Below are 21,167 nucleotides of genomic sequence, written 5' to 3'. Positions count from 1 at the left end.
GTGACTTGCTTTCTCTCTTCCTCATGTTGAAACCCTGCTTCCTGCTGCCGTGTCTACTGCCTCCTTGGCTCACACCCTTGTATTGGTGCTGTTACGAAGTTTTGGAGTGCTGGGATCTCCATTTGGAGGTGTTCTCTAAGTTCTTTCTATCCTGAACAAAGAATTGGTCAATACAAGCACAAATGGTAGCAAAGTTTTATTAAAGGCAGGAAAGAAACAGGCTCTGCAGAATGAGTTTGGAGCAAGTAAAAGTGGGGAAACAAGCACATGCGAGAGAGAACATAGTGACAAAAACTCGGTGGCAACTGTATTTTTTCTATCACACATTCCTCAGACTATCATAAGGTCCGGCCCATCCTATCGAAAACCTTCTGGAGTTCATGTGAGATGTCCATGTGCAGGGTTTCTGGAACAGTTCCGTGCATGCATTGGGGATTTTTGTGATTAACAGGTCACACCTGCTTCCCCAGCCAGCTTTGCCACGCCCTAATGTCCTGTCTCAGTGCCACCTGTCCTCCAGTGGCTCAGTAGACATTGTTGTCCAGTTCCACATCACTGAAAATACCTTTTCTGCTTTCACATCAGATTGATAGTTACCTGGTTACAGAATTCTGCAAAGAAAACATTTTTTTTCCAAAATATGAAGGCACTGGGCTATGATTTTCTGGCTTCCATCTTTGTCCTTCAGATACCTGGCATCACATGATTTCCTACACTTTGAACTGTTTTCTCTTGGGAGCTATCTACTTATTAATGTGTATATACATGTTGTAGCCAGCAGGATTGGGCAAGACAATACATTAAATACAGGACACATAACTTATAAAGTTTTTTATGATAATTACCCAAAGAGTCAAAGGCAAAGAAGTACAAGAGGTTACCCACACACTAGAAGCCCAAAACGTTCAACTGAGGGCCTAGATCCCAGCAGTTTCCCACACAAGTCCAGCTAAAGGCCTAGAGTCCAAGGCAGCGTCCTCCTTGAGTCCAGCCAGTGGCCTAGAGCCCACAGCAGTGTCTTCTGCTTGTCCGTATTGAGGATCTGCACCCAGAAGGCCCAAAGGCCAGTGGTGGAAGCCAGAAAATCTATACTCATAAGATGAAGTATCTGTGCCACCAAGTTCCACAATGATTCACATTGAAGCCAGAAAGTCGTGCTCATGGTAAAGACCAGAGCTCCTCTGATGACAGCAGCAGCCATTCCTAGCCACAGTGAGGTCCCGAGCTCCTCCTCTGATGAGAACAGCCTAGTTCGCATCAGGAAAAATATTCGCAACAAGCTTCTCCTAGAAAATCAACAGGCCAAGACGTTCCTCCCCAGTCCTCTTTTTATGGCTATTGGTAACAGTCTTCAGGTGGATCCTCCACACCCAGACCACGCTGATTCAGTTCAGCTGGGCGTTACAAGGTGACCAGTAGTCAACCCACTACAATACATATATATGGCGGGTTTTTTTATTTATTTATTTGTTTTTAATTTTAAAGTTTATGAGGGACCAGAAAGTCAGTGCCTTAGAGTGTTTTGTTTTGTTTTGTTTTGGGTTTTTGGTGGTTGTTTTTGAGCTAAGGTCTTGCTCTGTATTTTAGGCTGGCCTTGAACTCCCAGCCATCCTTCTACCTTAGCCTCCCAAGTACTAAGGTTATGAGTGTGTGCCACTATACCCAGCTTTCTCTTGAGAGATGTTAGATCTTTATCTTCTTATTTCACAAGTATTTTCCCTGTGGTTCTTTCATTATTTTACTTAGTACTTGATGTACCCTTAAGTAGATCCTTGTTGTTCAGTTGTAAGAAATTTTCTTGAATTATTTCATTATGTTTTCCACTTTTATTTTTCCATTTCCTTTTTCTGGAGCTTCTCTTAGTTCAATATTGGACTTTCTGGTTTAATCTTCTAATTTTCCCTTTCTCTCTCTCTCTCTCTCTCTCTCTCTCTCTCTCTGATTCCTTTCTCTTTATTTCCCTGCTCCCATCCTCCCTGTCTCATTTTATGGAAGACTATTTTGACTTTATATTCCAATTCTTCTATTAATTTTTTTCTATTAATTTTTAAATTTGTTTATCCTATATTTAATTTCCAATATTGATTTATTTTTAAGAAGCCAGTTTTTTCTTGTTTCATAGATACAATTCCTCCACTTGCCTTTCCCTCCACATTGTATAAATCCTATGTATCCTTCAAGGTTCAACTCAGAATCTACATGTTTTATGAGTTCTTATCCAATCCTTCCAACTCTCCACACTGGACAGGGATTCTGTGGTATTATATTCTGTGTTGTCTAATGTCTTATTATATTTATATTACCAGGTTCTAGGTTGCTGGGGACTCCTTCTAGGGATATTTTCTAGGTTCTTCTTGTCTTGAACAAAGAATTAGACAAGACAAACACAAAAGGTAGCAAGGTTTTACTTTCATTAAAGGTAGGAAAAGAAACATGCTCTGTCAAGTGAGAGTGGGCAAACTAGAAGTAGGAAAAGTATATTCTTCCAGGTGAGAGCGGGCCACTGTGAGAGAACGGCAGTGGCCAACAGCTCAATGGCACCCATCTTTTGCATCTCCTACTCCTCAGGTGGATGTCAGATCTCGGCCATCCTTTCAAAAACTTGCTTGAGTTCTTATGAGAAGAATTAAAGATGGCATTCTCTCGCTGGTCTCAGGTGCAGGGCTTTGGGAACTGTCTTTCTGTGCATTTCCTAGATGTCTGCTGTTGGCAGTTCGTGCCAACTTACTCGGCTAGTTGGCCATATTCTATTCTCCTGCCTCATTTTGGTTTATGTTGCCTCCTCAGCCTTATCTCTCCAGTTGTACCCATACACTTCTTAAGTAAGGACTGCTCTTGGAAGCTAAACAGAAGAACCAATTTTTAAAATTTAGTAGAGAAATTGGAGTATGAATTTGAAATAATCTTTCATAGAATTACTGAGAAAAGAGTGAAGAACGAAGGAATGAAAAGGTAAAACCAGAAGACCCAACATCAAACTAAAAAAAAAAAAAAAAAAAAAAAAAAAAAAAAAAAAAAAAACAGAAAAAGAAAACAGAAGAAAAAACCCCAAGGTAAAGGAATTACAAAGTAAATGATTCAGGAAGTTTTCTTAATTTTTAAAAGCTTACTTTTTCTGCATCAGCCCCAGTGCCTCATCTAGAGTTGGAAATATAATATAAGCAAGTGCTTGTTGATTTGGATTAAATGATAAGCTATAATTAATCCTACTAAGACAGGCTCTCCAGTCAGTAGTCTATAAAGCATACCAAAAACATAAGTATTGGTCAAGTAAGAGGAATGCAGAATTTAAAGATTTTTATAGTATTTCCTGCCTTTTACCACATCTCTCCACATATATAACTCAATAGCAATATTTTAATGCCTTGTTTTATTGTGTTTTCCTTGAAGTTATTGATTTAGATTTAACAGAGTAACTTTCCTCATATAGAGTACATTGATTTATAAATATTTAATTAAACTGTATAATGAAGCATCCAAGAACAGTTGGCACAAGCAGACTTGTAAACAGCTTTGGTTGGCCTATGAGTCCATTGGCAGGAACCAAAGGGCTTAGCTATATGGGACTGCGTTCTGCCAGCCTTACCCAGTTAGCTGGCCAAGAACATCAGAGTAGAAGAAATGAAGGACGTTTGTCTGTCTGGTCAGAAGCCCCTCAACACAGCATCTGTTGTCCTCTAGCCTATGTGCCTCAAGAAGAGGGCTCTAGAAGAAGTACACCTGAGCTGCTTTTCTCCCTTTGCAGTCCAGGACGTACATAAGTAAGCCAGTTGACATGGATTAGTGCTCAGCCTATGGTCTTAAACTAGAGCAAGGCTCAATGGCCCAGCAAGGGGCCAACAATCTTGGTGTCACCAGAACAAGGATTCACCAAGCTAAGATGCAATTTCCTGGCCATGAGTCCTCCAAAGGCCAGCAGAATTCTACCAGGTCCAGAGCTTTGGCTTTTTCATTTCCAGGATGAGATCTCAATCCTCTTCCTATTTCCAGCAATTTGGGTAGGCAATACTGAGTCATGTCCGTTCCCTATCCCTTTTCTCCACCATTTCTACAACCACCAGGCTTTGAAGGAATCAAATGCAGGTTCTCAGAGAGGAAGTAGCAGTCCAGCTGGCTCTGATAACACCTACCCCAATATGAATCACTTTGTACAATAGCAAGTTAAGTGGAACTTGGAGACCCTACTTGCTTGATGTTCCCCTATGAAGGGAAACCTCTAAATATAGTTGAAATAGGTTAGTATAAATGGCAGGAATGAGTACTTATATTCCTGTTGTCATGCCGAAGGGACTGGGAGCACTTCGTAGCCACCGTAGTCACAAACATAAAGGAAGCTATCCCTTCTGGCCACTCTCGTGGTGGGGGCAGATTGTTCTGTGAATAGAGGCTTGAGAAAACCCCATCGAAATTGCAACTCAAATGCTCTATATAAACATTTCCCAGGTAACAGAACTTCAGCCTATCAGTTAGAGGAGGGTTATCTCCACATGCTGCCAAAATGGAAGCGATGTTATTGAGTTGGTTTCATGGTAAACTTAATTTTACCTGGTGCTAGTTTGTTGGGACACAACATAGAACTCTCAACTCAGTGAAGGTGGCAACGCTGCACCGTTTTATAAAATGGTAAGTGTACTTCTCCCTACCTAGCTCCTAGGCCTTTACCCTTTTCTAGTGACTTTTCTATCTCTTCTATGACTACTTCATCACAGAGTAATGAACAAAGACAGATTTATTTGTAGATTCACAATAATTGCTTCTAATTTTCCTCCCTCAAGGCTGTAATATTAAGGGGTCATAATTCTCCATCCTCCTGTATTTGACTCATTCTAGTAACATCTGTTCCTTTGCTTTTGTGCTGGTTCAATGTGTCTGAGTCTATTTCTAAGTCTCCGGTGAGCTGACTTCCTTGCCCACTGGCTGCCATCACTTCCTATGGCTGAGTTTCATTATGTTTCTGACAGGGACAGAGAGCCCCCTAAAGGTAGCATTTCTAGCATTTCCCCATGTGTCCAGCTCTTGTCTCATCAGGCCCTGCAGAGTGATAGTCTTCACTTCCCAAAAGCTTAGGGTATGTGGGGGGGGGGTATCCATAGACCAGGTCCCTCTCTCTCTCTCTCCCTCTCTCTCTCTCTCCCTCTCTCTCTCTCTCTCTCTCTCTCTCTCTCTCTCTGAGGCTCCCTCCATACTCATGACCCCTGTGGCTGCCAACTTTCTTCTTCTTCATGTAGAGGACTGGCTTCACTTTTTTAAAACGCTTTTTCAGACAGCCATGGTCATTCTCCTAAGGATCTGGAATAGGTTAAAATCTTCCTTCCTCATCTTATCCTCCCTGAAAACTCTGACCTCTTGGGTCTGTTTGCTCTTCCCGGGTTGGGAAGGCTCTTAGACACATGGGCATTGCACTTCCTTTTGGTAGGAAAAAGTACTCTAAAAGTGACCACAGAAAGAAATATGTAGGTAGTTAGCACTATAAGTATTCACATTAGATGGGTCCGAGAAGTGACTCCCCCAACCACCGAGACAGTTCTGGTTTGGGACAAAATTTTTAAATATATTTATGTCCCTCCACCACTCTACTCCTCACTTGAAAAAGAAAAGAAAACTAGCGACATCCCTCTCTTACTCAACAAGTGACCATATCGCTCAACCATGGACTTGTGCCTTCAGGTCAGATAATTCCAGCATGCCTCCCGAGTAGAATCAGTTCCAAATAGGAAGAACTGATCATCAGATCCCTGTGCAACACTTTTTAACTGACTGAAGCAGTGGTCCCAAGAGCCATAAAAGACCTTGCTTAAAAAAGGGTAATAGCCTACAATGCCAGCTACTTGGGAGACTGAGGCAGGAGGATCACAAGTTCAAGTCTAGCCTGAGCAGTTTATCAAGGCTCTATCTCAAAAAATAAAAAGGGCTGGGAAGGTAGCTTGGTGAGGAGTATGTGACTAGCATGCAGGAAGCCCTAGGTTCAATCCCTAGTACTAGAAAGAGAAAGATAATAAATTAAAAGACTTTGCCCTCTCCTAAATTTTCTTTAAAAAAAAAAAGCTGGTTATAGGGAAAAAAAATGGTCTGTCTCAACCCAAGAATATAATAACTCTGCCTCTCTCTCCTTGTTTTAGGGAATGCTGTCGATTTTTTGGAGACAATGGCTTGACTTTGAAGGTGTTTTTTACCAAGGCAGCACCTTTCGGTGTTCTTTGGACACTCACAAACTACCTGTACTTACATGCAATAAAGAAAATAAACACTACGGATGTCTCCGTGTTGTTCTGCTGCAACAAAGCTTTTGTGTTCTTGCTCTCATGGATCGTTCTCAGGGACAGGTTCATGGGAGTGAGGGTAAGTTCTTTATTATCTGTCTTCCTCCCTCACTCAGTCATGTCAACCAAAACTTGCCCATTGGCTTGCTTAGCTCCATGTGCTGGACCATGAGCAGAGCTGCTGGCCACTGTCCTGATTTGCAGCAGAAAAGGGCCCACAGAGGGCTCAGTTCTTGGTGTGCCTTGCAAACTTTCTTGCTTGCAAACCATACAAGACAAGCATCCATTAAAGCACCTTTCATTTCAAGCATTTCAACAAGCATTCCCTAAAGTGTGTGCCAGTTGGGGACCCAGCCTGCGAATGGCCATGTGCTCCGCTCTCTGCGTACTCACCCACTCCCCATGGCAGCTTCCCAGGCTGCAGCACATGGCATGACTGTGCGCTGCAGCCTGGAGCTTTCTGCCAGTGTCAGCATTCTCTGGTGAGGATGCGTCCAGCAGCCAGAGACCCTGCCTATCCATGTGCGTGTGCGAGTGTGGCCCTCTGCCTAACCCATGTGTCACAGCCTAAAGAAGCCAGACACATTCATGCCAAGTCCAAACTGTAGGAGTAGTAGTTCTACTTCCTTTCTCCTCCAAATGCAGGCCAAGTGAAATTACATGGCTTGACTTGCTGTGCATTTTTCAAGCAAAACTTAGTAAAGTATAAAGTTAGTCAGATCGTAAGAGTTGTAGGAAATATGATGAATGCATTGTCAAGTACCCATTGAACTATGGAGAGTCCACACTCTAATTAAGAGGAGCAGGTGACTTGCTACATGCTACAGAAGTCCCTGGATAATTCTGGTGGCAGGAGATGCTACTGCCCACCATCACCTTGCCACAGACCAGGATAGGAAGCTCCAGCCATACCACTAGCTGTTGTTCCAGTGTACCTCTTCCTTCTTCCTCTCCTGTGATGGGCGTCCAGGTCCAAGCAATCCCTGCTGGGAACCAGCGAGGGTCGGGCTCCAGGCCCCACACTTCTGGTCCATGCCTCATTGTCCTGGGAATGATGACATCACCCTAGGGGTGAGTTCACGCCCACCCAAGTTACTCAAACAGCAGTGGGGACATGAGTCAACTGCTGAGTTGTATTTTTAGCATGCAGTAGGGGGAGAATTTGTTTTGAGACTTCATGTTAATTTTGGAATAAAAGCTCACTCCCTGGGCTACCACCCAGAAAAGCCTTCACCAAACAAGTGATCCAGTGCATCTCTGTGAGGACTGCAGCTGCCCTGCTGTCTCTCGCTCCTGGCCTGCCTGACTTGACACTAACAACATAGGTCTACCGGGCCACTGCCAGCCATTACCCACCCCCCCGACTTTATTCTGATACAGAGTCAAGAGAATTCATGGAGCTTTTCAGCATGATTCAGATGTCCCAAGCAAACAAAAAATGAGACCTTGTTACTGGGTAGACAGTCCAAGAACAATGCTACCCCGCACATAAGAAAGTAATTTTTTTGAGCTTAAGAAATGGACATAGGAAAAAGTTTGAAGCACTCCTAGACTCACAGAGAGCAACATGTCCCTTTCAAATCTTTTCTACCTCCTAGTCTTGAGTAGGGGGCCTCTCCTCCAATGTCCCTGGGCTGTGATACAGCCTAGCTATGTGGCATTTGATCCAGTGGTCTCAGCTGACCTCTGAATACTATATTTTGTGCCAAAGGCCTCCAGTACTAGGCCAGCACTGCCATGAGTAATCCTTAGGCCAGTGTTGCTGATGGGACATTATAACTTGCAAACACTGGACGTGTTTCTTGGGAATAAATGGCTGGTCATCTAAGAGTTTGCTGATGCATGCTGTGGTGGGGTGGGGGTGTTCCTGGTTCTTCAGGAGCTCCGAGATCAGAAATATCTGTGAGACTGAAAGTTTCCCCCTCATAAGCAGATAGAGATCAGTGCGTAAGGGAATATATAAGTGCACAGGTCTCTTACACTTCCCCTAGACTTCCAGGCTAGATAGCATCTTCCACTGGGAGCTTCCAAAGATTGAAGAAAGCTCATCGGTTCCCAATCCCAAGAGGCTGTGAAGGTTGCATCCAGGGGGCAGGTTGCAGAAGAGATTTGCATGATCAAGACAGTCACTCAGATCATCAAGGCTGCAGCTCCTGGGGAACATGGAAAGGGCTTGTTCACGTATACAAATCCAGAAAGAAGCAAATGTGCCTTATAATGCTTGAGTGTGGGGTGGTTTCTGGCCACTTGGGGCATCAGAGAGAAAGAGCTGTCCAGGTGTCTGTGGAAACTGCTTTCTGTCTCAGTGTGTTCTTCGTGTGTGTCCAAGACCAGAAGCTCTTGTGCAGGGGTGAGAGGCTCAGTCTAGTCACATGTCTAGGGTGTAGGTTTTGACTCTATTTTTACAAGCTATCAGAGCTTGGGTAAATGTCTCTGAGCCTTCGTTTACCTCAGTCAAAGTGGACAGAATATTGCCATGGAAAGAACAACTGTGAGAATAAAATAAGCAGGAGCATGCTTGGCTCGTAAAATTTTACAAAATTAACTTTCCTCAATGTTATTACTCCATATGAATTAGAATAGGTGGATGGATCAGTCCCAGTCTTTGACAGTGTCAGAGGCTGGTGAGTACTCGGTGAGGCAGCTCTGTGTATCAAAGGCAAGAGTGAGTCAAGGCAGGAAGAGCCTGAGGGCCCAGAGCCCACCGACTGTGGCCAGACTGGGTAAGACCCCCCTCTCCCAGCCTCCACTGCAGGGGAGGAAGATGAGTGCTGTGGAGTGTTCGGGACTACTCATGACCACTCTTGCTGGGAGGGCTTTCACATGGCATTGAGGGCAAAGACAGAGCAAGAAGATGGGTCAAGGGGTCACCCATGCAGGCATCAAGCCCCATGGCACATTGCTGGGGATTCAAATGGTGAACTTTTCCCAAGATCAGTTCCCTTCCTAGTCAGACTCCAGCTGATGTTTGCAGTAATCAGTGTGTGCTAAGTGCTTCCAATGGGCCATTGCTGGGTATTGACTCCCGCGAGTCTGAGCCCGTGTCGTGGGGGCTGAGCCCAGCACAGATGGCACACAGAAGGCAAGGAGCAGACCAGAGCAGAGAGTTGCTCAGTTGAGCCAAACCATAATATTCCTTGGGCCATTGAGAGAAGTCCAGAAGCCAGGAAGAAGAGGGTTTAGAAAAGCATATTCAAAAATTAGCCTGTTCTTTTCTTTTGCAAAATTGTCCAACATTGTACAACCTGAAAGTGTCTAGGTCGGTTCTGTCTGTCAAAGAATATGCAGCCTGCCACATTCAAATTCCCAAGTTTGAATGAGACTTGGGAGGAGCTGTGTGCTCCTTGATGGTTAGCATTGACCCTCCTATCTCTTGTGTCCTCCTGGGTCCCTCTTTCCCCTTTCAGCTCAGCTGGAGTAGATGGCATCCTGTTAGCACCCCACTTGCTGGGACTCAGATCCTAGATTGCAAGCTGGCAGGTGCTGATGGGTGAGGAATATGAGGCACCTGAGAACACATAACGCAGCCCCTACCTGTGTCTCCCCTCACTCCACCAAGTTTTCCCCAGATAAAGCAGAAGTAGTGGCTTTCAGCAGCCCCGGGGCACTGTTGCTCAGCAGCACTTGTTTCAGAATAGTCCCGTAGGATAAGAGGGGTGGGAAGGAGGGAAGTCAGCTTGTTCCTGTCCACAAGCAGATGTAGAACCTCCCTGAGGTACATGGGAAATCACAGGCCAAACTGGACCAAACGTCCACAGAGCCCACTGCAGCACCACAAATATTTTCATGGGAGAAACAAGAAGCTCAAGGACCTTAGGGTGCAAAACACATAAAATAAATAGGCTTGTGCCTTGTGTGTGTGTGTGTGTGTGTGTGTGTGTGTGTGTGTGTGTAGTACTGGGGATTGAACCCAGAGCCTTTACCCTGAGCTAATGCTCAGCCCTTTTCTTATTTTTTAGTTTGAGACAGAGTTTCCCTAAATTGCTGTGATGCTCAGCTGAGCTCAAACTAGCTATCCTGCCTCCACCTCCCAGAATGCTAGGATTACAGGGTGTGCTGCCATACCCAGCTAGGTGCATGCTTTACAAAATAGGACTGGAATCTTCAAGGGAAGCCAGGCTGGAGGAAGCACCCAGACTCTGAACTTGCTGTGCTCTGAAGGAGCCTGAGAGCCAGGCAGGTGCCCCCACGCACACACACACTCCCTGGCACCTTTCTGGGGTCTCACATCCCTGCATGGCTGCTGAGGCCCCAAGATCCAGCGCCCCCCGCCCCGGTGTAAAGATGCTGTGACTTGTGGGTGGGGCCCTAGGAGGTCACCGTCCCTGATCCACCTGCTGAAAGGAACCCACAGGGCTCTGGTGTGTGTCTCCTCACTGACCTGTGTGGAGTGGCTCTTCCTCTCACTTCTGGCTTCTCCAACCCCACCCCTCCAGTGCTTCTGACAGGCCCTGCTTAAGTGGAATCTTTTAGCTGCTTATTATTTACTCAATAACAGAAAGGAAGAGGCTAGAAACCTACCTGGCAAGTCTTGGGAAAAAGATAACCCTGTTTTTCATTCCCTCAACTTTAGCCATAAGTTTGGAAAGACTCAAGCACAGCAATGCACAGAATCACTAGACGTTTGGCTCTTCGCTCTCTCCCTTCATTTTTACCCAAGTTCTTCTCACAGGGAACCTTGCCTTGATGCCTGGCTCGGGTGAACCGATCCTAGTGGCATCTCTGCACCACGTGCGTCCTTCTGCCCTCCTCTCCGTCTGCTTGTCACTCGCCCCTCCCCTGTCCTCCAGGTGGGGGGTGGCTGCTGTCTCACGCCCTCAGCGTCTCTCTCAGGGAACAGTTGTATGCGGTCCATGCAGCATCTGCACGTGAAGCGTTTGCGTGTGCGTGGTGCAGAAGGGCACAGCTGACTGAGTGAGTGACTGAGCCAGAAGACAGGAGCAGGCAGATGAGGGGCAGCTTTAACGCAGGATGCCATCCGCTCCCCTGGGCCTGGGTTTTATGGGCACGTGTAGTGTTCTCTGGAAATACTGCATAAAGCATGCACCAGAAGTGTGCAACCGAAATACACTGTATGAGGCTCGACCACATTAGCTCTCGATAACCTAGAAAATGGAGGCCTAACTCACTGAGGAAGCCTCAATTTGCATCTGAGAGCTCAGCTAGTAACAGCTTATTAGGTGCGCCAGGCTGTCTTGCTCGTATCAGCGCCAACTTCACCATCAGACATCCCTGAAACCTGTGTCTCCTCTCCCGCATGCAGGGATGTGACTTTCGGCAAATTATTCAGCTTCTGCGAGCCAAGTTTTCATGTCAACAAAATGAGGTGAATACTGTGTATCCATCTATTTTGAGGATAAAGTGAAAAAATACATAGAAAACTGAAGTAAATCTTAGGTATATGACATTGGTAGAGACAGATAACTAATGTCAATTTTGAACGATCCCTAAAAGGGACAGATCTCTTAGTAAATCCAGCAGTTGAGACTTGACACATCTGTTCTACTGAGGACATCCTCCCTGACTCCCTGGGAGCTGAAGGACAGAACCACTCCTCCAGGTCAGGACAGTGTTTATAGCCAGAACTGGCCAGTGTGCTGTATCGGGTCTCACTACTCTCCCCACGGTGTCTTTCCTGGTGAGATACAAAATTATAAAAGCAAGATCACATGAGGTCACCTTAAGGTAGTTTACAGGGACTCTTGACCAAGCCTTGTCATGACAAATGAACCTGTCACCAGAATTCAGGATCACAGTGATTTTCCACAGCCTGAGGCTGAGGCTAAGCCAGGCCCCTCCTGGCTGCCACCTACTCAGATCCTTGGTCATTCCAAGCTCGGCTAAGTGACTCTAAGCATCAGTACACATGTCAGTGGGGCAGCCCTACCTGTCCTTCCTCTAGGAGGCCCAGGATGGAGGCACCACCCTCCCCCACAAATATTTCTAGCTGATTGGCCTCGTGTGGTCCCCACCACTGCCCCCACCTCTGCCCTGACCGCCATCTCCTTCCACCCATCCAGATCGTGGCTGCCATCCTCGCCATCGCCGGCATCGTGATGATGACCTACGCCGATGGCTTCCACAGCCACTCCGTCATTGGCATCGCTCTGGTGGTGGGCTCTGCGTCCATGTCGGCTCTCTACAAGGTACCAGTGGGTAGCAGCTTTCCAGGAAGGCCATTCTTGGCAGGCAGGCATGGGAGCATCTCAGGGATGGCCCTTTACTCTGGGGAACCCCAGATGGCACCAGTGCTCCGAGAATGGTTGTTTCCTGTGTCCACCAGGTGGGTGGAGAGCGCCAAGGGTAGGGCCCAAGCAGTGGCTGCCCTCAGCTTTGTCTGTCTGGACTTGTTCACTGGCGACCGCACATTTACAGCAGTTGGGGTAAAATACACAGTGCCAGCCGGATTGGAAGACCTGTGACTTCATTGTTTAGGGGGGTGGAAGAGGATCCAGGCCCTCCGAGGCTGTCCAGTGTTGGCTCAGAAGAGTTCCCACTGATGAGACTAGGCCCCTTTGTCGTGCAAACCCTGACTACCTCACAGGTTTCGTGGCCAGCAGCACTCACATGAGTCCACTCTAGATCGAACATCGGCAGTCGGCCGAGTGAACAAAGGCATGACTGTTCTGAGTGTTAAATATACTTTTGACATGTTGAGAACAATCAGGAAGCGCTTCCTCAGTGCAGGTCTGGAGGCAACAAATGCAGTATTTACTCCCACTCTGGCGTCCCTAGCTCTGTTCACCCCCTTCCAATTGACCAAGCCTTCTTCATGCTGTCTCTCTCCCCCTGCCTTTCCTTTCCTCTGCTCTCTTTTCCTTGGGGTGTCAGTGGACAATACAGATACTTTCAGGTCTCAAGCTGGGGTGCCAACCTGAAGGGCTCAGAAATGTGGCTTAAGCTTTGAAATGTATCAGCCCTTTGTGGATCCAGACAGCTGGACACAGAAAATTAAGTACTGTAGAAAGTCATGAGAGAAAGCATTCCCCCCATCTCTGTGGGCACCATATGTTATGGTTTCTGAAAAGTGAAATACTTTTGCCTTCTTATCCTCCATCAGCTCCCTGCCCTCTCCACCCACAGAGAGACACACACATTGTTTTCTTTCCCTGCAAAGAAAACCAAGGGGTTGTGATAGACTAGCTCTAATTCTGATATTTCAAAGCCACTCTTCAAATGCAGAACAAGGCCCAGCTATGCCTTCATCAACTGTGTGCCAGCGAGGAACGGAGATGGTGTAAACGCCACCCACAGAAGCACAACAGTCTGACTTAGATTCCTGACCCATATCCTCTGCCACCTGAAAATTGTCCACAGGGACTAATGGCAGGCTGAAGGGCTGCCTCTCCGGCTCCGCACTCCCTGCAGGTATACCAGGACACACCTGTGTGAGGTGCAGAATGGCTGGAAGAGGAGAAAGGACGAAGAGCAGGAGGGACAGCAGCATGGAGACCCATGTTAGCCAGAGCACTAAGCTCAGAGTTGGATGAGGCCTTTGGCATCTCTAAGTCCAGCCTTTGGCCACTCCAGTCTTTCTCCTCTGACCTTCCAAGCACCCAAAATGATGTAAAAACAAGAACAGAAAGAACAGGCACAGGAAATCAAAATTCAGTGAATTCCACTGAAACCCATGCCCTTTCCATCATGGAGGCAGTCGGACAGAACAGATGAGTAAATCCCTGCACCTTACATCTGGAGAACAGGTCTGCGCAGCCAAAACCCTTTTTCTTGAGGTAATGGTTTCAGACTGTGCTGTATAGGTTCAGGGTCTTGAGAAGATGTGTAATGAGGGTAGATATATCCAATTGATGTAGTACGAACACAAGTCACATCTCATGTGAACACTTGTGACTCTTGAAGAGTTTCCAGTAATCTGTATTGCTCTGTGACTGAGATGCAAGTATGTGGTCAGAAGCCCACAGGCCTGGCCCCGCTACCCCTTAACTGGCTGGCTGCCAAGTAAGGTAAACTTTATCTGAGCCATGGCCATCTATCCTGTAGTGCAGCCCCAGCTGTACCAAGTACAAACTGCTTCACCGAGCTGGAGTCTGAAGGACCCCTGGCCCTCTCCACAGGTTCTCTTCAAGCTCCTGCTGGGCAGCGCGAAGTTTGGAGAAGCTGCCTTATTCCTGTCCATCCTGGGTGTGTTCAACATCCTCTTTATCACCTGCATCCCTGTCATCCTCTACTTCACCAAAGTGGAATACTGGAGCTCCTTCGATGACATTCCATGGGGAAACCTTTGTGGATTTTCCATCCTCTTATTGAGTAAGTGGCGCCTACCTTGCCCAGAACCCCCAGAAAGCAGTGACATACAGAGGACTCTGGAGGCCTGCGTGCTGAAAGATAAAAAGAATGTTTCCTGCTATAGTTTTTCCAGAGCTACGGCTCTTTGTTGTTATGACAATAATCAATGCCACCCTGGTAGGGAGAGGACAACCCAGTTTCTTGCTCGTTGCCCAAGAGAGACAGTGCGTAAGGAGCTGTAAGTGAATACACAGGGAGCTCTTTGAACATTGCCTGAGTGTCACCCTTCAGTACAGTCAGTTGTCATTATTATTGTCATCATCGTCACGGTTGTCACTTACTGGAAGGCTACTGCTAGGCAGTAAGTCTACAAAGGAGGTGCTCACCAGAGACCTCTGCAAACCCATATCCCAAAACTCCCACCGGTACAGCCACCCCAGGGGCACAGCCAGCAGCAGAGAAAATCTGTTCGGAAGGCCCCACCCCATTTTTTCTAGTGTGTCCCCACTAGTCACTGTCTGAGCTCTTTACCCTGTTCCAAAACTCGGGAAAGAGAGGACATTGAGTAATCAGAGTCCCATACCCTAATCCCAAGTCTTGGCCCCCTGAGAGGAATCCAGCAAAGGGTCCTTGTACCTCTTGCTCCAGTCTCCCCTGAGAAATCACACTCAGCAAAGTCACTGAGGAGGAAAAGAACAGGGCAGTCATGAATAATCCCTGCTTTTTAAATTCTCTATTTCAGCATTCAATATTGTATTAAATTTTGGAATTGCTGTTACATACCCCACGCTGATGTCTCTCGGAATCGTCCTCAGTGTCCCTGTGAACGCAGGTAAGCCTCTGTGGCTTTCTGTATCCTCTTGTTGACAAACACAGACTCATGCACACATGCACACATATCCCCACATACGTACCACACTGTAACATATACACTCACATATGTCTCACTGTCCCTGGTGTATAAGGCATGTTTAAACTTTTACAAAGAAAAAAAGCATTTAGGCAAAAAGTTGATGTTCATATATCCATGATATTTTCTCCATAACGGCTTGATGTTCATGTACCCCGAAGATACAGAAAGTCTAAAGCTATCTCAATTCTAATTGCCATGGGGAGCACAGATGAATATCATCAGTATTATTAATAGAGAAAATTATGCAGCAAAAAATTAAATTTTGCAAGTGTCTTTCTAGAAGAGAAAATGTGCTCAGGGTGTGATATAGAAAGACATTAAACCAAAAGGGCACTGTTGCCCTCTACCTCCTGGGACCAGAGCTGACTTTGTCCTGTCAACACGTCAGCCGAGGGCACTTCGCAAAGCTCATTGTCTTCCCCTACTCCTCAGCTCCTTTCTCTTCCCAGCTCATGCTGCTCTGCACTTTGGAGTTTCTTCCCCCATCCCCAGGCTCACACCCAGCCTCCCTGTGCACAGCTCGCAGCCAGTGAAGAGCCAGGAACCCTCGTGTCCAGAACACTCTTGGCTGGAGCACAGCTTCTTTCAAAGCTATCCTCTGAAACTCTCTCTTCGGGGCCATGAACCTCTCAGGGAACCAGCCCTCATCCTGCTCACAGCTGTGCTATATATGGCTGAAGGCCTCGGTAGAACAGCCCTTCACTGTCTGAGTCTTCCCCAGCGATTCTGCTCCTCGCTCTTCACATGTTCTAAATGAGCCTGGCCCATGCCTTAGAGCAGTGTGAAGAAGCCTAGAGGGGCTTCAGGAAACTGCACTCAGCATCCCTCCGGGTCTGTGCTTCCCCCACTCATCAGCCCCCAAGGTCTTCACCTAGCCCCTCAGTGGACCACTGAAGACCTCACCTGCCTGGAGTACTTCAGATAATATGAGAGCACAGTAGTGCCAAAGGAACCTCATGCACAACTGACAGAAAGGTAGTCTATGCCCTGAGGGCTTCTGAAAAGTACCTTATCAACATCCTGCCCTGCATTCTTTGAATCTTTCTTTAACTCACGCTTACAAGAGGAGGTTCTTAGCAAAGAAAGGTATAGTCCAGGTAGTTCTCACATAGAAACTGACTTTGGCTGTAACTTGTAGCCAGGTGCTTGTGAAATCAATGAAAATCACTTCTTGCTACTATACTTACGGGCACCATAAGTGATTTAATAAGGTGCCATGGACAGGACTCCATCTCCTGGCTAGAGGAGAGAAGCAAAGGAACCAGCACCTTACCAAGCTTGTCAGAGCAGGGACATTGCCCGCCCTTAGGACTTGCCTCATATCTGCCCAATGCAACTGACAGGTGGTGACTGTTCCCACCTGGTAATTGGCAAAATGCATTGCAGATTAAAAATATTTCTGAATGATGGTGAGATAAAGAGATGCCTTTATTCCTTGAAGGGCTCTTAGCAATATTTTTCCAGATTTAATATTTACCCCCTCAGCATTTTTCTGCTAGAGGAGGAGGAAGTCAGGGAGGGAGAAGGAGGAGAGGCAAGAGGAAAAGGAGGTGGCAGGACTGAGACAAGCCCGACTCAGCAATGTTCGGCCCCAATCCACTGTTCGGGAAGTCACCATTCAAAAGCTACACGCTGTAAAGTTGACAGTCCTCTCTCCCAGGAGAACGTAACACTTGTGTGGATGGCAGTCTCCAAATATGCTGTATTAGTACAAAAAAGAGAAGCGCCCACCACAGGAAAGGAGGGGACCCACAGCACAGTGTTTTTAAGTGCAAGTTGGGTTGTCCGGAGAATGGTGATCTGGATCTTTACAAACTGACGTGAGTCAGCTTCTCCCTTAGACGCATCACTTCATGTGGATTAGGATGGGCCATGCATGAGCCCAGAGGTCTTTAGTAAGCCCTCAATGAAGGCAAAGACCCCAAAGGCACTCGAGCCTCTCACTGGTTAATGCTCAGAGAGGAGCAGGAACTCATATTTATTACCTTGAAAGAACTGGTTCGAGTTTAGTCTTCCAAACCAATACATATCCCCAGATTCTCCTTATTTATTTTTCTCTCACCTACAAAACAATGTTTAAACTCAGAAACCAGGTCAGTTTGGGGAGGTGAAATACAAGTGAAACGCCTCCGATCCAGCGAGCTTTAGGAAGTCTAAGGTGATTCACTTGAGGTGACCTTGTCCTTCTGGAACAAGTGGGGCCCTGGCGATTCTGTGGCCCAGGAGGACTGTGGGTTGCCCAGGGAAGCTGGGTGTTCCAGCATCTCCTGATCCTGTGCCCTCAGCCTGGCTGCCAAGTCACCGGAGTTCTGTCTTCCACAGTGGTGGATCACTACACCAGTCAGATAGTCTTCAACGGGGTTCGGGTCATCGCCATCATCATCATCGGCCTGGGCTTCCTCCTCCTGCTCCTGCCAGAGGAGTGGGACGTCTGGTTGGTCAAGCTGCTCACCCGCCTCAAAGTGAGGAAGAAGGAGGAGACAGCTGAAGGTGGGGCAGACCCGGGCTCGGGACCCCAGAACAGGAGCAGGAGAGCCCGCCCTTCCTTCGCACGCTAGGGCCACTCCTCTGGGACCGTGGGGACGTCCCGGCGGTACTGATTTGGTCTCTTCTGTTGGGAGGAGACTTGGGGGGGCAAGGTGTACATACCTGTACAGTTTTGGTAACCTGCGGTAAGTTCTATGGTATTTATTGGCATGTCCAACTTGCTTGCACTTTTCCACATCAGACCTTCCACTTAAGGGAACCAATTCAATATGGCAGAGAAAAGAACCTCTTAGTGCTCTTTCAATGAATGTAAAGTAGGTTAAAATGAGCCGTATTGACTGCTTCGGAAGACAGGCGTGTTTTGAATCTTAGCAACTGAAAATGACATTGTACACTGTGATTATTTTTCAGCTATAATAGGTCATATTTTGTTTTATATCAGAGCTGTACTTTTAATTTTAAGGAATTTCAATGAACCAAAAGATGACTGTCAGTTCATTCGGATGGATGGATGGGTGGGTGGGTGAGAAGAGAATAAACAGGAAAGGATAATGGACATGAACACCATCGCAGAACAGGCCTGCATGTCACAGGGAAGAAGGAAGTCCAACCCCAGCCGGCCTGCACTCTTGTGTCTTCGCAAGATCACACAGGAGAATTTATAGTGCCTTCTACAGAATTTTCGTCTTTACCTATGTGAAGCGAGGTGACATTCTAAGTCACTGGCGTCGTCTTACAATTTAGATGTAGAAATCTTTAGAAACAAATAAACCTATGTGTGTGTGTGTGTGTGTGCGTGTGTGCGTGTGTGCGTGTGTGTGTGTGTGTGTACAAAAATAACAAAGCTGGTGACCAGTGTATTGGGGACGTGGTGGAAGGTGTACGATATGCAGAGATGGAAGATGTGCTGGAATGGAGTTGCTAACGGCTTTTACTTCAAGACCAAGACTGAAAAATTATTTACTGAATCTGTAAACCTTTTTATGAAACTTTTAAGCACCAGGCTGTTTCCTTACACAATTTAGGTCAGCCAGAAAATTCTATCTGTGATAGATATGTAAAGAGGGACCTGGGGTTAGAGTTTACTATTTTTGAAGTTTACATTGTTACATATGAAATGGAAACATTATTTTGAAATGTTGTCATAACCCAATGGTGCATTCTGTAACCATGGAGTCTTTCGTTTCCTGGGGGACAGGGGCATTCATGACCTGAACTTTTTAGCAAATTATTATTCTCAGTTTCCATTACCTGTTTGGCCAAACAGGATAATAAAATATTTGAAAAAGAAGTGTTGAGTGTGGTCTTGGTGGCCATTTTGTCACTTTCTACTGTGAGGGTCCTGTAAGGCTCCCTCCAGGCAGGTAAGCCCACCTTGCTGCTTCGAGGGATGGTAACTCTCACTGTAACACAGACCTAACTTGTGAGACAGTGCCATGTAGAAGTGTCCTCAGGTGTTATGACACTGTTGATGGCCCTCTTGCTTCACTGTTTCCCCTTGCCCCTCCCCTAGCCATCTCTGCTCGGCTCCACAGATCTCCTGCCTCTTTTCCTCTTCAGAGGCTTCCTCGTCAGACTCACACTGGCCACGAATTCCCCCTCAACATGCTACCCCTTGCTTCCAACACACGTATCCCATCATTCTTGCCATTTTTTGAACTGTTTCTAGAAATCCTCTTTCATGAATGTCTTTGCTTGTGCTCTGATGGCTGCCTCAACATCCTGAATGGATCCAAAACATTTGCCTTTCATGGTCATTGACTTTAAGGAAGAGCCAGAAGCTGCCCAGTGCCAAATCCTTGGATACAGGCCATGAGGACATACCATAATGATTTTACAAGCTGGCCTTTCCATCAGATGGCACTCAGTGGCAGCATTTAGAGTTCTTTTTGAATCATAATTTGTAAGACACTCACAGAAGACTTCCAGAACTGCTTCAGAATGTGACATGAACAATCAGAGAAGTTTGTCAAAGTGAGAAGTGTTTTGAGGGTAATTAATAGCCATGTGTCTTTTACTGTAATAAGAAGTCAAGTATTTACCATGTTTTTAACCACCCCGTGTATTTCCTCTACAAGCCGTAACATGGAGACATTGGAAAGTGCTACCCTAGAGTATGCTGATCTCCACAGGGCAAAAGAGACTAAGATGATCCCAAAGATTACCTGCACATCCATGTTCACAGAAACAGTATTCCTGGTAACTGAAGGTGGGAGCCACAGCACATCAAGGGATGAATGGATAAACAGTATGTGGCCCTCGTATACAATGGGATGCCATCCAGCCTGACACCACCATTGCACGCCGAGCCTCAGGGTCCATATGCTACATGAAATAAGCCAGCCCCAAAGGACAAGTGCTGTGTGATTCTGCTTAATTGAGAGTCAAGTCCTTAATGACAGAAAGTAAGCTGAGGGTCACCAGGGACTGGAAAAGAGCAAGGTGAGTTGGTGTTGAAAGGGGACAGTCTCAGCTTGGGAAGATGAGAAAATCCTAGAGATGGAGGGTGGTGTTGGGGGCACAGTGATATGAATGTTCTTAATGCTCAGAATGGCATGCTTTAAAATGTTAAGAATGTGTATATTTTACCAGACTAAAAAAAAAAAGCTATAAAAGACGTGATATGTGTAATAAAAAAGCTAAATCTCTCTATACTCTTTTCAAAACATGTAAACTTGAGGACGGTTAAGATGGAGAGTGGGTTGAGAAATTTTTTCCAGAAAGACTATTACCACACACACACACACACACACACACACACACACACACAGGTTTGGGGCACTAGGCTGCGCTGCTCTGGCTGATGGCTCCGTTTGGGAAGCAGGATCCACCCTGCTTTACCTGGGAAATGATCTGCCCACTAGAGGCCAGACTGGGACAGCAATTGATTGGCTCCTTTAAGAAGTAAAGGCAAGACAAAGATACCAAGAGGGGACTCAGACTCCACTACTGACTGTTGATGGAGGAGATACAAAGCTCTCTGTACTTTCTAGCCCTCCTCTTTCATTAAGAACAAGCTGTTAGAAAAACAAGGGAATGAACTTACCTGCTAAGCCACTTCACCACACCAAGCTGGAGCTATCTGTAAGAACCCCACGTCCCGGAAGAACTTGCACTCATGCCCTCCTGAGCCTTCAAGGCAGAAAATCTGGTGAGAGGAAATCATGGTCGGAAACACTACCCAACATATCCAAGGCTGTGCAATGTGGAATCCTTTATCTTTCATTTTGAAAAAAAAAAAAAGATAGTTTGTTCCAAAA

The 21,167-nt window shown here is 46.3% G+C and overlaps 1 protein-coding gene across 3 annotated transcripts in view; it reads left to right on the top strand.

Annotated features, from left to right (window-relative positions):
* The window catches only part of Slc35f3 (solute carrier family 35 member F3), a 303,473-nt gene extending 283,494 nt beyond the window's left edge, over positions 1–19,979 (top strand). For 2 of the 3 annotated variants that reach the window (XM_033761853.1, XM_033761852.1), the window contains exons 3-7: positions 6,120–6,339; positions 12,281–12,406; positions 14,336–14,528; positions 15,250–15,339; positions 15,870–17,735. In XM_033761853.1, the coding sequence (XP_033617744.1) occupies positions 6,120–6,339; positions 12,281–12,406; positions 14,336–14,528; positions 15,250–15,339; positions 15,870–16,177 (937 nt within the window). In that variant the 3' untranslated portion in view covers positions 16,178–17,735. The other variant, XM_010621954.3, reaches the window with a different exon arrangement.
* Positions 19,980–21,167: the final 1,188 nt, after the last annotated feature.

This window comes from Fukomys damarensis, unplaced genomic scaffold, assembly GCF_012274545.1.
Source record: "Fukomys damarensis isolate Sample0158 unplaced genomic scaffold, DMR_v1.0_HiC HiC_scaffold_10, whole genome shotgun sequence".
Lineage (NCBI taxonomy): Eukaryota > Metazoa > Chordata > Mammalia > Rodentia > Bathyergidae > Fukomys > Fukomys damarensis.
The sequence above is the reverse complement of the archived record's forward strand: the minus strand, read 5'-3'. Positions and strand labels throughout refer to the sequence as shown.